The sequence below is a fragment of the Etheostoma cragini genome, chromosome 15 (assembly GCF_013103735.1).
Source record: "Etheostoma cragini isolate CJK2018 chromosome 15, CSU_Ecrag_1.0, whole genome shotgun sequence".
Taxonomy (NCBI): Eukaryota; Metazoa; Chordata; class Actinopteri; order Perciformes; family Percidae; genus Etheostoma; species Etheostoma cragini.
Window position 1 is genome coordinate 21,173,810 of NC_048421.1, and position 22,198 is coordinate 21,196,007.

At 39.4% G+C, this 22,198-nt stretch overlaps 2 protein-coding genes and 1 long non-coding RNA gene across 6 annotated transcripts in view; 1 reads left to right on the plus strand and 2 right to left on the minus strand.

Moving 5' to 3' along the window:
* The window catches only part of nsfa (N-ethylmaleimide-sensitive factor a), a 58,704-nt gene extending 53,489 nt beyond the window's left edge, over positions 1-5,215 (minus strand). For 3 of the 4 annotated variants that reach the window (XM_034893643.1, XM_034893642.1, XM_034893645.1), the window contains exon 1: positions 4,968-5,215. In XM_034893643.1, coding sequence (XP_034749534.1) covers positions 4,968-4,979 — 12 coding nt within the window. In that variant the 5' untranslated portion in view covers positions 4,980-5,215. The remainder of the gene's footprint in view (positions 1-4,967) is intronic. The other variant, XM_034893644.1, reaches the window with a different exon arrangement.
* Positions 1-15,637, plus strand: part of LOC117957728 — an 18,508-nt gene extending 2,871 nt beyond the window's left edge. Inside the window, exons 2-3 of the long non-coding RNA XR_004659568.1 lie at positions 5,207-5,210; positions 15,626-15,637. This is a non-coding gene — a long non-coding RNA (uncharacterized LOC117957728). The remainder of the gene's footprint in view (positions 1-5,206; positions 5,211-15,625) is intronic.
* LOC117957710 (cyclin-dependent kinase 5 activator 1-like) lies at positions 14,867-17,327 on the minus strand. Its single transcript, XM_034893716.1, has 2 exons — positions 16,794-17,327; positions 14,867-16,511 (listed from the first exon to the last, which is right to left on the minus strand). The coding sequence occupies exons 1-2, from the start codon at positions 17,298-17,300 to the stop codon at positions 16,020-16,022; spliced, it is 999 nt and encodes a 332-aa protein (XP_034749607.1). The 5' UTR covers positions 17,301-17,327; the 3' UTR covers positions 14,867-16,019.
* Between the last annotated feature and the right edge of the window lie 4,871 nt (positions 17,328-22,198).

Sequence of the window (22,198 nt, forward strand, 5' to 3'; positions counted from 1 at the left end):
CGCACAGACATATCTGTAGAAATACATTCATATAAAATCCATTTTATAAGTCATTTTTTCTGGATTTTTTCTGTTCTATGTTGAGACATGTGGCTAGAGTACTATTTTAGTATATATCCCCTATAATATGCTTACAGTAGTGCTTTTTATTAATTTTTCAGATGATTTACTTGGACGGAAATAGAAATTCTGTGTTCTAACCTCTGTAGCTCTGTGTCAGTAAGGCCTAGTGTCACACTGCCACTAGAAACAACAACTTGGGAGTGTTAACTTCCCAATGAACTCAGGGTCATCCCAGAGGGCCAAAGCATGTGGAAACAGCAGCACTTTTTTAAGGGTAAAAATGTAGGCGAGAAAAACATATATTTTCAAGTGTTACTGAACAGGTTGAGATGATAGAGATTTGTCAACCCTCAAGCAACATAATTTTAACCCTTAAATCCTTTGTTTTCCATATCCCATCCTTTGAAACTGATGCTTAGGACATCATGGTGTCAGCCTGTGGAGCTGTTTGTTTCCTCCTGACTCCCTCTGACAGGCTGCAGTATGCCCAGAAACGCTACATACTCTGCTGGGCAAGAGTGGGTGAAGGGTGTGTGCCTATCTGGGCTAAATCTAAGCTGAACAGCCTGTAGTTCTTCCTTGCCTCCACGTAACTGAATGCCGGAAGAACAACAGATTTTGCAGCTGCAAACTGCACCTTTCTTTTTCAATATCTTGCGCATTAAGGAATAAATTGCTTTGATCAACTACATTTATCATCAACTTTGATTGGACATCCACATAAAAAGTGTCAGAATTGTCATTTAGGATCTGCATGATCCCCCTGCTGGAATAAAATGAATCTACCAGCTAGAGCCCAACTGTAGATTGTGATTGTGATTGTAGGTTATCACTGAGGGCATCATGACTATGAATGAACACATATAGAATGTGTTGATAAATAGCCGACGGCCCTATTGGACAACTGTTAGATATTATTACTGTTCATATTAACAGCAGCTCAGTTTAGAGACCAGATGAATACCACACAGAGTTCTATCAGCAGACACATCTCTAGAACAACTGTTAACAGGAGACTGCGCGAATCAGGCCTTCATGGTCAAATAGCAGCTAGGAAACCACTGCTAAGGAGAGGCAACCAGCAGAAGAGATTTGTTTGGGCCAAGAAACACAAGGAATGGACATTAGACCAGTGGAAATCTGGGCTTTGGTCTAATGAGTCCAAGTTTGAGATCTTTGGTTCCAACCGACGTGTCTTTGCGCAATGGCAAAAAGGTGACCGGATGGATTCTACATGCCTGTTTCCAACCGTGAAGCATGGAGGAGGAGGTGTGATGGTGTGGTACTTTGCTGGTGACAATGTTGGAGATTTATTCAAAATTTAAGGCATACTGAACCAGCATGGCTACCACAGCATCCTAAAGCGGCATGCCATCCCATCCAGTCTGCATTTAATTGGACCATCATTTATTTTTCAACAGGACAATGACACCTTAAAATTAAACAAGACAAAACAACTCCTAATGCTTTTGTGTGAGAAACTCACTGCTTATTCCTTTACCTACACTCTTTTAATTATATCCATTAAGCTACAACAAACCATTTTCAATCATCATTTGCTGACTGCCTTCTAAAATCTACTACTTAGTGATGAACTAAATCCATCATGTGACTTGTTAATGCTGCAGTTTAACGTCAATATGCAACGCACGATTGCATCATTAGATTTCACACACGTGTAAAATAAGCTTTTCAATACTTTTTCGCTCCGTCTAATTGGTCACTCCTTGCATGCTTAACTTATGTTTTAAAATGGAGAGACTGTAACTAAAGATATGCAAGTTATAAATACAGCAATTATTAGTTTTCTTAGTCAGAATAAGCTTGTTGTGGTTTTCAAGCTCATTAATGTTTGCGGTATTCTACTGATAGCCATGGCATTAGCTAGCTTTGTTGTTAGCTAAAGTATATGAGGCATAATTTAGCAACTGATAACGTCATAAAACATACTTTTCCCAAATAAAAGGAGGGGGAGAGATGATCCGTCTCATTGCTATGTCACGCTATCAAAGAAATACATTGTCAGTCACATTGTCAATAGTTATTTAAAGTCAGTCAACTATACTGTAACAACGTTTACAACCTCATTAGGTAGCTAGTGTTAGCAGTCTTCCACTGATAGCCATGGCATTAGCTAGCTTTGTGGTTAGCTAAAGTAGCTATAATTTAGCAATAGATAAAGTTATAAAACATACTTTTTCCAAATAACCGGCCGGGGAGAGATAATACGTGCCATTGTTATGTCACGCTATTAAAGAAATACATCTTCAGTCACGTTGTCAAGAGTTAAACCGACAATCAACTATATGTTATTAATTATTAATTACTAGCTAGATAGCTAATTCTGTTTAACTCTTGGCTTACATGTAACAACAGCTAAATTGGACATGGTAGTCACGAATTTTGTCATGCTTATTTGAGTTAACAGAAATGATGGGTATGGTATTTTAATTGTTTTTATTTAAGCAATGTGCGTCTCTTGTCGTGACAGTTACAATGAAGATACTTCACCAATGATCTCAGTTATAACTCGTTCAATCTGTGTGACTCTGGCTGGATCAGCTGTATGTAGGGTTTGTGGTGTTCTAAACATGAGTGTTGTCAACAGGGATGTCATACAACGCTCTCTGATGGACAAACTATGCAACGGCATTTATTTTTTTAAATATTTATTTATTTGAATCATTTATTTGTCATTATAAATGATTCTGATGAATGAATATTTAAAAAATATATACATCGGTAAATCAGTTGGGCTCTACTACCAGCACAAAGGTACACCCTCATGCATAAATGTACATGATTTATGTTCAGTCTCTTTGTAGTAAAGCATGAGCACAAAGAGACAATATTGCTGTGTAATGCTACAGCTACTAGCAACTTGCATCATGCATTATGTCTCTTCATGATGCCTGCAGTATGATGTCTTGTGTTTTAACCACGGATTAGTATTTTTTTAAATCAAATAATGCATGCAAGACCGAATGAGAGATACACACATAGGCACACATAAGTGAGGGGCTTGGGGTTACGTTACACTGCTGTAAATGGCATCAGACCAGGGGATTGCACAGCAAGGTCACAGTGGGTGAGGATTCATCCAATAGGGGTCTACTAACTCTGTCTTTTTCTCTTAGCAGAACATTAAATTGAAAATTTGTTTTACAAAACTGAATAAATGGATCACCGAATCCAAAGTTATACAGCGCAAAGAACATTGGTTTATTTATAGCACTGAAAATGTGTTTGAAACTGGTTCAGTGGCTTATTTAGATATATTAAGTCACTACAGATATGAAAAGCTTTACACTATTGTTACCATGTGTGCAAGTATGAATTATGTGAGGATTCATGTGTGTATGTTATTGTGTGTGTGTTTTTTGTGTGGAGTTAGCTGTGTGTAATTATTTGGCCTACTGCACTACTCTTCTGCAAATATAAGCCACTGTATGAAAGCTGCAGTGATTGTGTAAACCCGGCTTGTTGGCTGGTATTTGAAATATGTTGTGCTGTTGTATCGGCAACTTTAGTGCATGAAAACAAGGAAATCTCTCTCTCTCTCTCTCTCTCTCTCTCTCTCTCTCTCTCTCTCTCTCTCTCTCTCTCGTTCGAATGCTTAGTAAAACGTTGCGTAGGTGGGAGCGGATCTGCGCGCGTGTGTAAGCTGCATGTATTAAGGGAAACCATAGCAGCACCATAACACCATTAAAAAGAAATCTCTGGCGCCGCCACTGGATACACAAGAGATGGACCAAAATGCCCAGCCCTGGATTTGAAGCCACAACACAACATTTTAATAATTAAATTATTCTTTCTGTAACACGGGTTCCCAAAGGATGAGACAAATCTTTTATTTGCACAGTATAAATAAAGCAATATGTTTCAGTTATTTGTCTGCAGCTCATTCAAAAATAAATCGCATCTTAAACTTAAATTCCTGAATCGCTTTGAATCATGAGTTGAATCACATGATTACATCCCTAACCGGAAATCTGCGTCCACCAAGAATATAAATGCCTTGATGCAGCAAATGCAGTCGTGTCCTTGCCCTACCCTTAGTCATTACATTTTAGCTGCATTTCTAATCAGTGGGTGCTACTTTTTTTAAGATGGAGCTCTTCCTTGCCTGTTCAATAGCACCACTCCTGCGTCCCTCAGCAGTAAACAGACTGTGATGAAAGTGATGACAGACAGAAGGGCAGGTTGACACTCATCCTTCCTGTACGTCGACAGGTTGGTTCTGCTCAATCATTAAAATACAAGCACACAATCCTGCAGTCAGCTACGCACTGCTTTGCTCTGCTGCTCCACACCGCAAACATCAGCTTACTAACGCATACACATAGCAGAGGCTCAAGCTAAGCAGCAACACTGAACCTCAGTCTTTTGACCAATATCATGAAATTCATGCTGACATGCTAATTGTACACGATGTGCCGAGCTGCTGTGAGCACTCACACAATACGGCCACTCTGTTATTTAACATGCGTAGCTCAAAAACGATTTTCAGTGGCCGTTTTTTACGCAGCCGCGTCAGTTCAAGGGCAAGAAAAACCCAGGATTATAACAGAAGAACTCCCGGAGAAGGCAGCAATTAGCAGCATGGAAGGGAGGTGTAGTCTGACACTCGAACTAATGATGCAATTCTGGCGGAAATGTTTCCCCCTGGCAGACGTCATGGTTGTGGGGCTGCGACATAATGTGAAATAAACACCATTCTGCTCTGACGGTGACATTCAAACGCTAAAAAGGTCTGCTTACAATTTGACGAGAAACAACGCTAGCGCGACATTTTAATCTATGTTTCCCCTTAATTTTCCACACAGAAACACGAGAATAATGCAAAATGTGTTACTATCTTAAGAACACATACGCGTAATATATAAACATAGTTTATATCTTACCCGGGCCGCCATCTTCACGATTGCGGTAGTTCAAATGATGCAGCTTGGTCAATGATTCATAGGACAGCGGGGACAGTGAACGAAGAAGGCTCGGCAGCAGATGGGTTTATAAGCTGCAGCGCTCCTCGCACTGATTGGCTGAATCAAACGGAAGCCCTCCGATTAGTTCGCGTGTGGTTAAGGAGGATCACTCGTCTCTCCGTGATGTCCCGCCGTGCAAAAACACTGTGGAGAAATAGACTTGTGGCAGTATTGGGCCTAAAATGTCAACAGTTAATGCACACTGGCAGGTGATGTGTACAAGTATTTGACTGGCAACGCTTGTTTTTTTGTTGACGATGAATGTTTAGAGCCCACTTAGACTGTAAATGAGATCATGTTAATACATTTGAACTGACTTGACTGTTATAACTGAAACATTCCGACCCACCATTTTTGTATTTATTTATTTATAAGATTTCTTTTAGACCACTTGTCATCTCATGCAATTATCATCCTATGAGTTTATAACACAGCTTTGATTTTGTAAATATCACGTCGGTCTCTGCTTCAGCACCATAGACAGCGCCCAAGTTGCACAGGCCGTCTTTCAATTGACACTTGGGCCGACGAGAGGCTCTGTACTGCGGTGGAAAAGCAGTATTAGCACCCACAATCAATTGAAAAGCAGGTAATGGGATGGCACAGGTTTGAGTCCTTAGCTGAATGTCGTCCCTCTTCTCTCACCCTTTTCCTGTCTTCAGCTATCCTATCAAGTAGGGGCAAAACAGTTGGCAATGGCAATTTGCAGTAACAAACACCATGTAGAGTTATGGTTTCCTGTCTTTAGCTTTGTTCTGCCACTCACCATGGCTGACTTTGAAAAACATTCAGCACCACGGAAAGCAACACAGTAAAGAAAGTATGCTGTTTATCAGTGTGAATACGGTTTCCATTCTACACTTCAGTGGAATTGCTTTACTTACAGTTTTTTATGTTAGTTCTTTTTAAATTATGAGATTGGAATTTGTTATATTGTGAACATTTGATATTAGTTTGTGTGAGGATGGGTTTGTTTGTAAGATGAAAGTTTTTGCAATTCCCTTTTTGAGGAATTGAACTTTTTCTTTGTGAGTTTCTGGTCATCAATCTCCTCTTGTGAGAATTACAGACTTGTCTTTAGGTCTTGGACATCTCTTGCAAGGCTATAAATCCTCTTGTTGGCTGAATCTAGCACAATCTGAGTGAAAGACATACATGTTGCTTCCATTGGGTCAAGCAGCTGTTCATAAAATGATTTTTGCTGTCCATTGGTTACTTGTAGTGTGTCCCAAGTACCAAAGCCCTCAGCCCACATTTTCCTTGCCACTGTTAGGGAACTACTGGAATTGTTGGGTCTTGTATGTTAGAGTGTGGTCTAGACCTTATCTGTAAAGTGTCTCGAGATAACTGCTGTTATGATTTGATACTATAAATAAAATTGAATTGAATTGAATTGAATCATCTCCTGATGATAGGCATGAGAAAAACTGAAATCAAGTGTCTCTGTTTCCATTTCGGCTGTATATTTAGCAACCATGTCAACACCACATATATAGACAGTTCATTAATAGAAGGCTTTAAATCTCATTGTACAAATGTAAAATGAAACAGTATGGGGGCGGCTGTGGCTCAGTGGTAGAGCGGTTGCCTGCCAGTCGGAAGGTTGGTGGTTTGATCCCCGCCCCTGCAGTCATTGTCGAAGTGTTCTTGGGCAAGACACTGAACCCTGAGTTGCCCCCGGTGCTGCGCATCGGAGTGTGAATGTGTGTGAATGTTTATCTGATGAGCAGGTGGCACCTTGTACGGCAGCCCCGGCCACAGTGTGTGAATGGTGAATGTTTCCTGTAGATGTAAAAGTGCTTTGAGCAGTTGTTAAGACTGGAAAAGCGCTATATAAATACAGCACATTTACATTTATGACATATATGAATCATTAAACCGCTCTATTAAAGATACTCCTATAATTAAATAAACTAGCCTTTGTAAGAGTCCATGTTTTCAATTTAAGATAAACATAACTAAGCTACAAAGCCAATTAGTTTCTTCAAAATATCCCCAGTAATGTTAATTAGCTATAAAGGCCAATGTGACTGTTAGCAGATGGTCTTTAATGCTTTTTAACCAACTTATGGAATAGAAGAGTTAGACCTGTAATGTAATTGTGTTACAAACAAGCTAATCTACATCCACGACGTCCGTTAACTTCCCTTTTTTGTGTTGGAATTTTAAACTCTAGTGGTTTTCTGAGGACTAGGGTTAAAAGCTCCTCAGATCTCTGCAGGGTAAATCCAGACAGCTAGCTAGACTATCTGTCCAACCAGAGATTTCTGTTGCACAACTAAAACAACCACTGAGCGCACACGTTCCATCAAAGTCCCTTCCTGAGGCTTTTTTTCAGTGGCACTGAGGCTCTGTCCCGTGCTTAGAGCCACACAAGAGTATTGTGATTGGTTTAAATATACACAAATAAACCAGAGCATGTTTTTCTCCCATCCTGGAATGTTGTGCGGACTAGCCAGACCCTCCTCCACAGCGCTGTGGAGGAAGGTCTGACAATGCAAGACTATATGGCAAGCAATTTTAACATATAGTAGCTAGACTCGATTCTTTTTGCAGTTATCCGTAATTCAAGTCTTTGTAGTCAAAAACAACAATTCAGAAATACACACTGATATTCTTCCTATCTACAATTGTCACTTCAGACATCCAAAACGCAGTGGCGGATTTAGAAAATTTTACATTTTCTGGCAAAGGGGTAGAGAGAGAGCTTGATAGGGTGGCAGGGTAAGACGGTACATGGGAACCCCCAATGCACTGCTATGCCCCACTATGCCCCACAACACCATGCTACAACCTGAACTGCTACAACTATTATTTTTTCTAGGCATAGTTCCATTATCTTTGTTGTTACTATTATTGTCACAGTTCATCCTACCACCTTCTATAATTATTGTGAATCATAATTCTTTATATCTGTATATCTGTAGCCGTCTCTGTGTCCCAACCGGCAGCGGCAGTTGGCCGCCCACCAAGAGCCTGGGTCTGTCTGAGGTTTTTGCCCAAAAGGAAGTTTTTCCTCGCCACTGTTGCACCAAATGCTTGCTCTTGGGGGAATTGTTGGGTCTTTGTAAAATATAGAGTGTGATCTAGACCTACTCTATCTGTAAAGTGTCTTGAGAAGAGTAAACTCTTACAAAATAAAATTGAATATACCTGAAATTTAATTGAATGGCTTGGTCATATTTACTGAAAACATGTCATTTCGCTGAGTGAAACAACATGTTATGCTCCTGTACTGTAAATTATATGAAAGGAGAATATAAACAAACTGTATGTCTGTCTCCTCCTAATCACTCTCTGCCTCTGTCCCACTCTCTGAATCTGCAGTCTCCTCTATTTCTCCTGTGCACTACTCAGAATTTTCTTGGCTGGCAAACCCCCACTTTTAGGCTTCAGCTAATATCTCAATCTACTCTGGCCTGCAAAGGTTAAGATGTGAAAGGCTCTAGTTATCCTTGCATTTCATTAGACTGTAGGGCCCTGAAGCTAATAAGTAGCCTTACAAAACAAAATCTGAAGAGATTTTTTGCATGCATACAACAGTTCAGTTTAGACTAGCCTTCTAAATCCCATTGTATTTGTTGTTTTACCTTTGACAGTAAAGGATGTCACCTGGTTTAATTTGTGCCTATTGCTGTGATATGTGAGGGGAAGGGGATTTATAGTACTCCTTAACTAACCACATACAAATGATTGGTCTCAGCAAGCACTGTATAGTGAGTTGTAACATAATGCCACCAAAACGTCTTCCCTGTTCAAACTTTATGAATTAAAACATGCCAGTTTGTAATATTTTGTAATATGCTGTTCTTGTCTTTACTAAAATAAAAACTGATCAAAAGCCAAAATGCTCTTACAAGTCACAAGGGAGCAATTAAACTTTTGGCTAATTTAATAGACGCGCTATTGTTTAGGTTGACTCGCCTTTACCATAAATTACATTTATTACAAATTGTGGGAGTCAGCTGCCCCCCTTGCCCACCTGTAGATTGTCCTTTGCCACAGCATCATTCTTACTAGTGCAAATGACGTCACATTTCCCATTCGTGTGCTTGGGGCTTTTAGTTTCAGATATCCACAACATCCTTCTTCCTATCTAGAATGAAATATCTTCAATAGAATTATTACTAGGAAGAACTCAAATTTAGATATCTACAATGCAACTGTTTGGTGACGTGTTTATTACCGGTCACAGACAGACACACGTCAAAGACTGTATTTTGACTATATAAAATTACATTCTGTATAATAATGTGAGAATGTGGAAATGGTCCACCAAAACATGTTACAAGATCATTTTGCAGGGACACCCTCACTAAGAGCTGCCCAAGACAACTGTGATTGTTTTTTTCCCTCCTATACCGGAACGTATTTTTAGGGTAGCCGGGCCTTACTCCGCAGCACTCTTGAGATCTCGAGGTGTGGAAATAGAGACTAAACCTTTTCTAAAGCTGCCATCTCCTAGCAGCACTTGGTAATAAATTCCAGCACCACAGTAAGCTTCACCTACAGCTGCTGTAAATCACCTAAACAACTCATTGTTGCATAGTTGTGATTAGACTCAGAACTGTCCCTGAAAGGCCATAACATCTAAAATGTATTAAATCACCAAATCTAAAAAATAAAAAACACCATGCTTTTTATGTTTTTTATATAAAGTACAAGTTGATCAAATAATTTCTCACATACATAGTCATACATCCACAAAGTAACAGACTGCAGCATCAGCACTCCAGTAACAAGAGTAGCTGTGACTTTTGTTCAACAAAGATTCTTGTTTACACAGTTTATTTCACAAATGAAATGGAAGGGAAACCATAATTACTTCATCATCATTATCATAAGCTTCATATGTTACACGATCATTTTTGTCTTGTACGTGTTGCAAGATAAAATATGGCACATAGTTATGAGTTGATCAATGATGAAAGCATATATGAGAGTAACACTTTGCAATTCACGAAAAAGGTTCATTCAGAGGACAAGATTCCTTTACTCTCTTTTTCATTGTCCCGGCACAGCTGGAAGGACCGGAGCAAGTGGAAACAAAAGTAGTAAATAAATCACAGAGGAATTTTTACTCATCAGCTCTTTTGTTTCAAAGAGAAATTATTAATTTCTCATTGTGTATGTCAAAAGCTGTCATCTGGCATCCACATGGTGTTGATTAATCAAAATACAATGCTCTGTGTGTGAGTGTGTGTGGGAGGGGTGTTATGTTCCAAGGATAAGGTGTCGAATAATAATAATATTATATTATATAATTGAATATAGAAGTAGTACTTTTTTTAAGAGTTGAAAGGTTGGTTTTAGCCTTCCCTAAACCACAAGAGCAAAAGCTTGAGGAGCAAAAGGCTAACTAGAGGTTAGGTCAGTGGTTACCAAAGTCCAGAGACACCCAGGGTTCCTTGAAAGTGTTTCAGGGGATCTCCAGCACAAAGGGAAATAATTTATTTTTACTTTAATTACATCCATAACTAACAATGAACGTACAACTAGTTTTGGCATGGGTTTCTTACACTTATGAAAGTACATTTTACAAGTTGTCCGTGGTCTAATTTGTGTCAGTTTAGGGGTCATGACGTGTAAACGTTTGGGACCCACAGAGCTATGTTATAAAGTTAGCAACTTTTTCATGGTCTTTACTAGATTTGGGGCCATTCACACACCAGCAGACATAGCCAACGTTACTGGAGCTCATGTTACGTTTGTCATTTTAATCTCACAAACTTAAAAAAGTGAAACAAAAAAAAAGTCCCATTTTACATTTGTCCTTATCATAGTTATAATATTGGGACTAACAATCTCTGCACTGTACTAAAGGACAATACTACTACATGGATTATCAACTGCTAACTTTTTGCCAGTGACCTGACAGTTTTACCTTCAGTCCTTTAGCATGCAGCAAGCGCATATTTAAGAGCCCCTTTACCTAATTTTTAAAACGAGTCGGACAAAAATAATAAAAAATAGACCGAATACATAACTTTTTAGCAAACTCACTGAGCTAACATTAGCTTAATTAGATAGTTACAGTAGATAAAGTCCACCAACAAAAACGACCATCGCCAGCTAGAAAGTAGAACACCTTTTGTCTACCTCTGTCTGAAATCAAGAACCCATAGTTTCATTCATCAGAAATCTGCCACCCATATCATTGTAAACTGTATGTGGTGTGGCAACAGCAACTAAAGGTGTCAGGGCTTATTGAACGGTCAATTATGACCTTGTGATTTACCACAAGACATCTTTCAGTGAAGCCCATGTCTTGCTGGGATATAATCCCCATTTAACCTACTCTGAGTTTGAACTCTTGTACATTTTTTTACTAAACTTTAATCTCAGAATTCTCAGTAAAAGGTCAGAGTTTAAAGTCGGAATTCTGACTATAAGCTCAGAACCCACACATTTTTCATATGTGACATTGTCCTTATCCTCTTCCGTACAGTTTGTACAACAAATTAAGAAAACCTGATTATTCCAGTCATTATTGGAATGCTATTTGTAACGTTCACCCTTCAGAAACAACTATAGCAAGAAGGATATGTAAACAAGCTTGTTTGCCATTAATTCATTCTTCGTGTGCATATTTGTCTCTAAGGTTTGACTCTGCATAAAGTTTACAATATTTTTACTGCAGCCCAGTTGGTTATCATCTTAACACAAAATGCAACCAAAGCTAAAACATCACCTGCATTGTGGACATACCCAGCCTGGAAACACGCTGTTTTGTTGACTAGCTTTTAAATTCTAACTACCCCATGTTGTATCAATTTGTTTCCTACCACAGAGCAGGCCAAATGTCATTATTCATAAATTATAAATTCTCTTACAGACAGCTGAATGCTCCAGCTATGGATGATTCCAATATTGTCAAAGTGACACATAAAACTTCACTGTGTGTTAAAATCACAAGCATTCCATTTTGATTTGATGTCCCTACCATTGGAACAAAGTCTCATTAGTCTGGTTGAAACATGACATAGCAACATTGTGAGAAAGTGTATTCATGATTCCTTTATAGTCTTTCTTGTTGTCAGCAGTCAGACACTTTTGAGTTGGCTCATGTTTCTTTCTGTGTTTTTTAAATGAAAGAATTAGTGTTCGGAATAATATGGCACAAGATCTTTGCCCTGGTTGAGAAGGCAGAGCTTTTCTAAAACTGAAGACAGTTTATCGGCTTCCGTTGGACAAAGTGATGTGACAATAAGGCGAGGAATCTATTGAGGCACTTGGTGGATTTTTTTTTCCATGTTGTTCTGTCGTATAATATCTCTAGTGGCTTTAGAGGGAGCTTTCCCAAGTTTGAAAAAATAAGTCCAATGATGTTACCAGGGTCATCTTTGCTTGGGTTTGAGACTTAAAGCTGTAGTGCATAGTTTCTGTCGCTCCCAAAAAAAACTGTTGGTGCAACAACATGATACAAGCTTCAGTTGATAACGCATGCGCCCCCATTCATCCCTCCTCCATGAGGTTGTTATTCACCAAGGAGGACAGGGAGGATTAAAAAACATAATGGACTTTATAGCAATTCAAAGTCTGGATACCTTGGCATCGGCTGCTTCAACCTTATTTACGTATGATTTTGTTTCTAACAGAGTGATGGAGAGAACAATCTTTGAAATTGGTACAGTATTAAGCAAGGTGAAACAAGCTACAATGTAAGTTATTAAGCAATTGCACACTTTCAATTCACGTCCACAAAAAGTACTGGTTTTAACACTAATTCTTATTGTTTAACAAAAAGGTCTATCTCTGAAGGGATCCTTTCCATAATGTTGTCAGACACTTAGAATAATAATGTGAATCTGTCAGTGGTAAAACAAGCACTTTAAGTACAAGAAAATCGACCATGCACATTTGCTAAATACTGGACCAATTTCAAAGATTCTTGTTCACATTAGTCACTTAGACACAAAAACCTAGGAAAATAGGGTCCAGGCTAAAAATGATCCACTAAAACTGATTGACACTAGCATGGATTTTGAAGTTTTGCCCACCAAGCACCTTAGTTACTGGTTTCTGAAAGACAGAACCGTTTGATCTGGGAGGGAACTTCTACGCCCTGTACGCACCATGGAACCAAGAACAGCAGAAATTCCAATAAAGGATTGGAGCTTTAGGTTGCCTTTATCGGTGTATGTGCAGCATAGACAAGGCTACAACTAGCCTTTCACACATTTTTTCTTCATTAGGGAGTTTTTGCCAAGTTGCCTGGATGTCACATCACTGAGTCTAGCTTTCAGCAGTACAGCGCGGTGACCGCTCAGTCTCTTCTGTAACAATAAGTGCGGTGTGCCCAACACAAAGCAGCATGCTAGGAAAGCTATAGAAGCACACATGCATTTCAAACAACTCTGCAAATAACTAAGCCATCAGGTCAACGGACCAGAGAGTCTCCACATATGGGCTGGGCTGGTTGGACTGCATCAGACTGGACTGGAGCGGGTGGAGAAAGAATCTTTGTTTTTTTAGTTTGTCCGAGCAAAGGAAAGAGGTGACACTTCACAGCAGAAGAGGTCCCTCGAGCCGTGTGGCGACAACAACATTGAAGCATTGTTTTGGAAGAAAAAGTCACATCTATACTTGTTCTTTACACATGTTCTTTAAATGTTCTTTCATTCGAACAAGTGTAGCTGAATGTGTCCTCCATGCCCCTTGCTCCACCAATCATTCACACAGTATGAAGCATACAAGATGGGAGCAGTGTTTGAAAACAGAAATCTCTTTCTTTCTTTCTTTCTTTCTTTCTTTCTTTTAGAGTTGCAAAGCTTAGTTGATTAGTTGTCAACTATTAAATCAATCGCAAACTATTTTGATAATTGTTTAATCAGTTGCAGTCATTTTTAGTGAAAAAAGTAAAAGATTTGCTCATTCCAGCTTCTAAAACTAACTATTTTCTAGTTTCTTTTCTCCTGTGTGACATTAAGTTGAATGTCTTTCAGTCATCTTGACCTTTGGTAAACAACAAACAACCTTTTTTTCTATTTTCTGACATTATAAAGACCAAAACAATAATCTTACTTTCTTTCTTTCTTTCTTTCTTTTTCTCTCTCTCTCTGTGGTCACTCAGGACAGCACCATTATGGACTGCAGGAGAAATGCAAGGGGAGCAGGAAGGAATGAAATCATATCCTGTGTAAAATATGCCCTGGTGTGGTCAGTATTGCATTTTCCCATATTTTTGTAATTGTAAACATCTTAGAGAATGGCCTGTTTAATGATTTATAACCTGTTTGCAAGGGATTAGCTTGCGCACAGATTAAGCATTTCATATAAACATTTCAAATAAATAACTGATCTCCAAAATCACAGCAGATTGGACTGGATAAACCCAAATATTCCCTCTTATAGTACAGCACTTTATGTAAGATGTGGACAAATTAATCCACTACAGTACAATTATGCCAAAGAGCGACTTAAATTTCACAGCCTGACAAGTTTGCCAACTAGTTGGGTTGTGGTTGATTCTAGCTCATCCATGTCATGTTTTTATTTAATGCTTTTAAAGTTTCAACAGTGGACCTCACAGCCAGTGTTGGGGGGTGCAATTAGGTAAAGCAATAGGGGAACGTGGAACTGGCAATAAGCAGGTAGTCATATGCAACAACATATGAAGTGACCTCATGCAAGGTGGTTCTTGATTTTCATTACTGGGACATTTCTCTATAGCGGAAATGCCTGGATGCTATCTCACAATATCATCCTATCAGTACATTAAAAAAAAGTATATATATATATATATTCACCCTTAATTCATAAATCTGTGTTGTCCGGCGTTTCTAAACAAATTCATTTTTTTTATCAAAAGAGAGAAAAATAATTGCATTGATTGATTGCATTTCTTATCTCACTGAAACAAGGTACAGGTCAGACTGATGCATGTCTCTGAGCCTGAGGCAAAAAATAAAAATGATAAATATCCCTTTCTCACAGCCTGTTAATTTCACATCAGCAGACTCAAAAGGAGAGGTGATACAGAATTAAAATCTGCAGAATGTAGCAGACTGTTTTTTCTTTCTCATTTTTCTAAATCAGTCGAAATTCTGCGGGAAAATCTGCTTAACTGTTAACATTATGAGTTTCAATAATACATTTTTAAGTCATTTAAAATCTCTGGAAAATCTGTGGAAGTCAGTGTACTGTTTTTTCTGCATCCCATGGAGATGTGTTAACATTTTGTCTTGTATTTGTTTTAGTTTGTTTAAAATCTGTGGAAAATCTGTGAAAAATCTGAAGATATCTGAGTCTGCAGATTCTGTCTGGACATACACAGCACCAGCCCTATTGACCAGGTGTTTGCTAAACATCCGTCGGTGTTATCAATTAAATTGTCCTTAAAAGCAAATTATGGTATCTCTAACTTAAAGTTTGTTATTGTCAAATCCTGTGCCCGTTGATCCAGGCATTGGATAGCATGACACCCCTGAGAATCTAATCAGATCCAATCATGTCCAATAATGTGGCTGATGATGCCGTGGCCACATCCTACAGCAACTGTGATTTGATCTGCATTGTTGTAGTTAACGTTCCCTGTAGGCCAATTTCTGCCATCAGGCGAGACAAAGATTAGTTAGTGCCTCTGTTTGTTAGTTAATAGAATCTTTTTTTACAGTTTTCAGCAATGATCCAGAAGGATAATCAGCCAAATAAAGCTGGTTTGGGGTAGAGATAAGCTACATTTTTCTTTATTTGTTTAAAATATAAAGAAAATATGTTTTGAACAATTGTGCGTCTTCAGATTCCATGTGGTTCTGCTCATTACACAAATTCAGATGATTAAAACACAGTGGTTACTCCCAGAAGCTCTCTGTTCTGGGTCACAAACAAGGCGTTTGGTAAATGATTACTAGTAGAGACGCCAGACAACAGTACTGCACCAAGGTGTCCCTACGCTATATTACATTAGTCCATCCATTCTCAACCTATTTTTCTATCCATCCATCTTTACCTCCTCCTCCCAGCTCCCTCTTATCGGTCAAGCCCTATGAAGAGTTTGGTCTTCTCCTCTTCTTTCTTGCTCTCGTTCTTAAGGTCAGCAAACACTTGGGTAAAGAAGTGCGGGTCTGTGTTGATCTGGAGCATTTTGCCGCTCATGCGATTGATGATCTCTAGGCAGCGGTCCCAGAAAGCATCCTTCTCCGCCTCGACCAGGAAGGGCTTCAGTGGGTAGGAGATCTCGTTTCCCATGTAGGAGTAGGAAAGGTACAGGCAGGTGAGCAGTGAGGCCTGCAGCTCGCGCTCTGAGGTCACCTCGGATGAGACCACATCGCGGCACAGCATGTAGAGGAAGACCACATTAGCTGGAGTGATGAAGCCCTGATCCTGCCAGCCCTGTAGCAGGAGGGAGCGGTCAACGCTGCGCAGCCACAGCACCGGGTCGGTCGGGGATAAACGCTTCAGTCTGTAGCACCGGCGGCACAGGAACTCACCCAGGCTACGCATCAGTTCGCTGGTGGATGCCTAGGTTGGAGAGAGAGAAGGAAAGTAAAATTTGGTAACAATGAGGATTAGGGAGAAGATCATTGAAATGAGCCAGCGGTGAGCATAAGACAATGTTTCTCAAATGGGAGCCCTTTGGAGTACTGAAGGGGAAAGTGAGAATTCTTTAAATGTCAGTTTGAAAAATATTAATCCTAATTGCTAATTGCTAATCCTAAAATAATTATTGTGCAAAAAGTTATATCAAAAAGAAAATATGTTTTGGTTAAAAAAAAGAAGTTAAAAAGTTAAGGTTTAGATTACCTGGACAATGACACGTTTTGGTGTGCCCGTTGCAGTAGACGTTTGGATCCCGGAACCTGTGAGGGAATTCTTTTTGGCAGCAACAGTAGCTACATTAGCCAAGGTCTTGGAGACGGGCAGGTTGGAGGAGGTAGTGGTGGTAGTATCCTGGCTTGAGGAGTAAGAGGAAAGGTTAGCACAGGACTGAGACTTCTTCAGCTTCAGGCTACTGGAGGCTGAGTTGGCCGTGGCTGTGACATGGCCATCCAGAGGGCTCCCTTTACCACCATCCCCACCCTCTGCCTGCAACTTCTTGGAGCCCTTCCTCTTTGCCGATACAGCCACAATGCGTTTCCATGGCAACACACTGATGATAGAGGGGCGTTTGAGGGATTTTCCAGCTGCTGCAGCAGCATCCTTAGCGTTTCTGCTGTTCTGGACAGCTGTGTAGTGGCCCACAGTGGCTGGGCCGTCCTCAAACAGCACAGCCTTGCGGTAGCTGGGAGACAGAGACAGCACCGTACCCATGATGTCTGCACAATGGTTAGCAGTGGCGAAACAAAGAGCTTTGAGAGGACCAAAGTTTCTCAATTGTGGAGGAAGTCAAACCTGTGAGTGACGAACAAAAAGGAGTGACGTATTTTCATTGGTTATATTACATATGGTAAACAATGTCAAGCTGTTGACATAAAACACTTCATAGTTAATGAGCAAATTATTACTTTAAGGGGAGACACTGCAGGCAGAAACATAGTTTTTCAATTTTGAGTTTTGGCCTATTTTGTTCCATAACAAAATATTTTTTAGACTATTTATAGAGAAAACAAAACATCCAAAACACATATTAAGGAGATTGTTTTATGACAATTTGTCTATTTGCACCTGTAAATTTATCCTAAATTCACTAAAAGTTAGCTTTAGAAAATGATTATTGTACAATATACAAGATTATTATACAATAATTTCTTTGCATACGTACAATTTCAGAAAACTTCTTATTCAAAAAATATTTTTTGTATTGTAAGTAACCATCCAAGGAAGTTTTATGGTGATAAAATGTTTCCCCTGTTTACCTGCAGTATCTCCCCAAATTAATAAAAGATTATGTTTTAATTTCAAAGGATAATCTAACTCAAGGTCAACTTACTAGCCTTTTTCTGAATTTTTAAGCGCATCTCAGGGTCTTCCTCAGCAGATGGAGTTTATCAGTTTTCATGGAGATACCAACCTAGATAGTTACTGTTGGGAAACAATGAGATCACGATTGTTTTTTTGTTCAAGTTTTGAATCTCCAGTGCTTGAGTCCAAGTCCGAATCAGCAAAGAAGAATCTGAGTCAAGTCCCTGTCGCGTCTCCATTACCTGAATTTAAGTCTGAATCAAGTCACGAGTCCAGGACTCGAGTACTCTATCACTGCCTATTACACATAAAAGTGGTAGGTAGTGCTCCAACTTCCAAGGCCCAACATTATGAATGCTTGAGTATGATTTAATAAATTCTTAATTCCAAATCCTCAGCATGCGAGTCCAAGTTGATTCCTGAGTCCAGTGAATATTGACTTAAGTTCTGTATCAATGTGAGACATACAAGGATACTGTCTATCCATTTTCAAACAATCGTTCCATTCACTTGGATGATGCGAGAGAAGAAAGAGGAGACGAGGATTGACTCAAGGTGTGTCGACACAGATAAATCTTTAGGAAGGAAAACACTGTTACAATTTATAATACCAATTGAAGCAGATAAAGGAGGCTTTGTTCAGAGTTTTCACAGAAGGGAATGTAGCAGATTGACAACAGCTACTTTTTTGTTACTGCCACTTTGTCCCAGCAACCATGACAACATACTCCATCTAATGAGGAAGAGGGTGAGATGCAATTCAACGTTCTAAAAATAGCTTGCAAGTTAAGATTTTTTTTTTCTTTTTTCATCAAGCTACTGTTTCTAAGACCAAGAATGTATAATTATTAATTATTTGTATCATTACCGTTTTCCAGAGCTTTGGAGCTCATCCGACGGTCTATCCAATAAGATGGTTGCAATTTGGTTGAAAGCCCCGCAAAAAAGCTAACAAGTGTGCCTTGAGTTTTCAACCACTGTTTTTCATAGGGTTTTTTTAAGGACAGTCACTCACTCCCTGAAAAAACAATATCAAAAACAGGAAGGAAACCTTTCAAGATGTTAAAAGGCAGTTGCATTGAATTTTACAAAACTACTGAAAAGTAACTTCCTATGATTAAGTGCAAATAAATAGAACATGTATGATCTGATGGCATTCCTTTACAGTAGTCACAGTACCATTGTAATACACACTCCAACAGCTGTCACATGTCTGCTGTTTATTTTCCTCAAAGAAAATGAGCATGCCCTGGTTGTTTAGCAGAAGCGACCTCAGCAAACATGCATGAATTTAATTTCCACATGGTTTAAACCTCCAATCAACAATCAAAACCTTAGTCTGTGTGACAAAAAATTGGGGTGCTGATATCTCTCTACATAAAACATATTATGTATCGTCTTTCAGTCAGTGTAACACAGGCCTGCAGCCGCTCCAGTCTTCATCAGTATTATATAAGAACCAAGATAAGTCCACAGAGGCATGAGAAAGAAATGTGCGCAAGCATCCATCTTAGCTTCAAAATGGAAGCCTTGAACAGCCCCAGCACAAGGCTGCTTCACAAACATAAGCCTGTGCTCTCACACAGCCATAGCCTAAACACAAGACATATGATGATGTTGTCTTAAATGCTTGTATGAAATCTTTCTGAATATGATATGATATGAATGATAATAATATGAAGATTTGAGCGGCCATGCACCTGTGCATTAGGACTTTTTAAGTCAGTTGGTTGTTCAGCTTTTTTTCGGGAGAGGGTGTTTTCATGTGGGCGTTTTATCATGCAGAGCTGAACAAATGGCGTTGCCATACACAGCAAAACAAACCTTCATGTGTTCCTACCTTCTAATTATTCCGCTCTTCTTTTGAGATCCATGTATCATGCCTTGACCCCCCTTGCTGCTGAGCAAAAACGGTCAAAAATTGGACGCGCTTCCAAGCAGTCCAGGGCGTGAACAAGGACGGCTCAGTCCCTGATTATATGTAGCCTAAGCCCCCAGCTTCACAGGCCGACAGGTTTGTCTCCCGGCCGGTGGGCTACTACCTTTTTTGTTTTGTTTTTCAAATCTTCATTTATAAAATGTCCCTCGCTCCTGGATGGGAACGCAGATGCGAAGCGAATGCAAACTGTGCTCCAGCCTCTCACGGCGAGTGTGAAGATGTCTTCCATTGAGAAGCGACAATCTAAACGGTGGCGATTAATGAGCAGCAACGATACTCGTAGCTTGGACAAACCTCCTCTGACATGAATAAAAACAGCACATATTGCTCTAAAAATCTCAGTCTACACAAAGGGGAAGAATACCAAGGGAGCGAAAGAGAAAAAATGGCCACTATGAATTCCAAAAATAGACAACAGCTTATACCCTCAGCTATGTAAACCTGCCAGAGAGAGAAGGGGGGTAATTCCCGTTGCTTTGATGCGGGCATCTGCAGTTATTCGGGTTGGATGTGGGAGTAAAACGGGGCCTTCTCATTGGCCGCTGCCGGGATGCTGCAGCTGGTTGTCGCTGTCGCAGCCATGCGCTAAAGCCATTTTATTGGCCGTGGAAGCCCTTCCACCAACCTATCGGAGTTTTGCTGTCCGAGGTGCTGAACCAGATGTGTCAAAGCCGCTGCTATGGCAGAGGAAGGAGGGAGGGAGGCTGGCTGCTTAAGATGAACACGGAGGATTTTCTGAATCACTGTGAGTAGGCAGAGCCCCACTAACACTGTGGCAGCTAAATCCGCCTCCACACAAATATGCAGAAGTTTGACAGTACACTTACACTTTATGGTGAAATTCTCCTTTCATTATCATGGAAAGTCTATCTTTTCGGCCCAATATAAATATGTTGGAATGTAAATGAAACCTACATGAACGCTCTTGTAAAAATAGATGAAATACTCTATCTATTCAATTCAATTCAATTCAATTTTATTTATAGTATCAAATCACAACAAAAGTTATCTCAAGACACTTTACAGATAGAGCAGGTCTAGACCACACTCCAGAATCCACAAGGACCCAACAGTTCCAGTAGTTTCCTCCAGAGCAAGCAACAACGCGACAGTGGCGAGGAGATCTCCGCCACATATATTGATCTATATCTAGATCAATATATGTCATAAAAGTAACTGTAACTGTAAATTTATTTAAATATTTTGTATAATTGCCTTAAACAAGATGCTGCATCTGAACGCTGAGAAAAACAGCAGCAGTTCAGCTTTCGACTGTGATGAACACACAGTAAATCTCCTGGCTGCTGCATGCCTATTTAAATACACATTTAACTTATGACGGTTCCTATAGAAATGAAAGTTAATAGAAATGGTGTGTGACGGATTAATTGGAACATTTGTTGGTTGATTTTCAAGTATCCACTGGAGAAAAACTCCTGCTTTGTCTATAAGCGATACAGTTGTGATACATTCCAAGACACTTGTTTCAGACTGAACAGTTAGTTAATGAACAAAACCTCAACAATAGAAACATACAGTAAATTGCAAAACTCAACAAGAAAGTAAATGTACAGACACAAAAATACAAGACACAGACTACAATAAATCACCATAAAATAGGAATTAATCAAACACGGCATTATATTGTCTGATTTTTTTCTGTATAACAGAACGTTGGGGTTGGGGGGGTGGGAGGGGTTAGGGGATGCAAGGCTCGCATCCCCCAGCTGGGGTTTTAATTCGCAATTATGACCATCTCGCAATCCATCTCGTAACCCTTTACGAAACCTTCCTTTACAGTAATGTGCTTTGTGTTTCCTGGGCCAGTATTTGTAAAGCTTTTCAAAATGCCATTTTAAATTTAGGGTTTAGAATTCATAAAATGTACTCCTACTTTCAAACTTAAGTATAAATGCAAGTTATCAAATTTCTTAAGCAATCAATCTTACTCTTCCAGTTATTTAAGACAGCTCAATTAGTCTCTCCAGTGTTATGGAGTTGCCAGTACGGGCTTGTGTTGTCACTGAGAAGATAGAGACGTGCACCAATCTTTCAACGGGAAATGTTTGACAACAAGCAGCTAATCAAACGGTATCTTTTGGACAGAGCAGGTTTAAAATATCATACAATTTACAATATATACTGTATATAGGCAGGTCAGTTGACAGTCAGTTAAAATTTGGAATGAAGTAATGGTAGAAAACGTCTTTGTCTTTCATCACCAATGTGAAGTGGTGGGCTGTCAGGGCCATCGGGGTCTTCTCTGCTGGCCCTGTCAAAATCAAAAACATATTTTTTCACAATTAAATTAATTTGTGTCCAAAAATCAATTACTTTTTCAGTACGTTAAGATTATATTTCCAGAAAG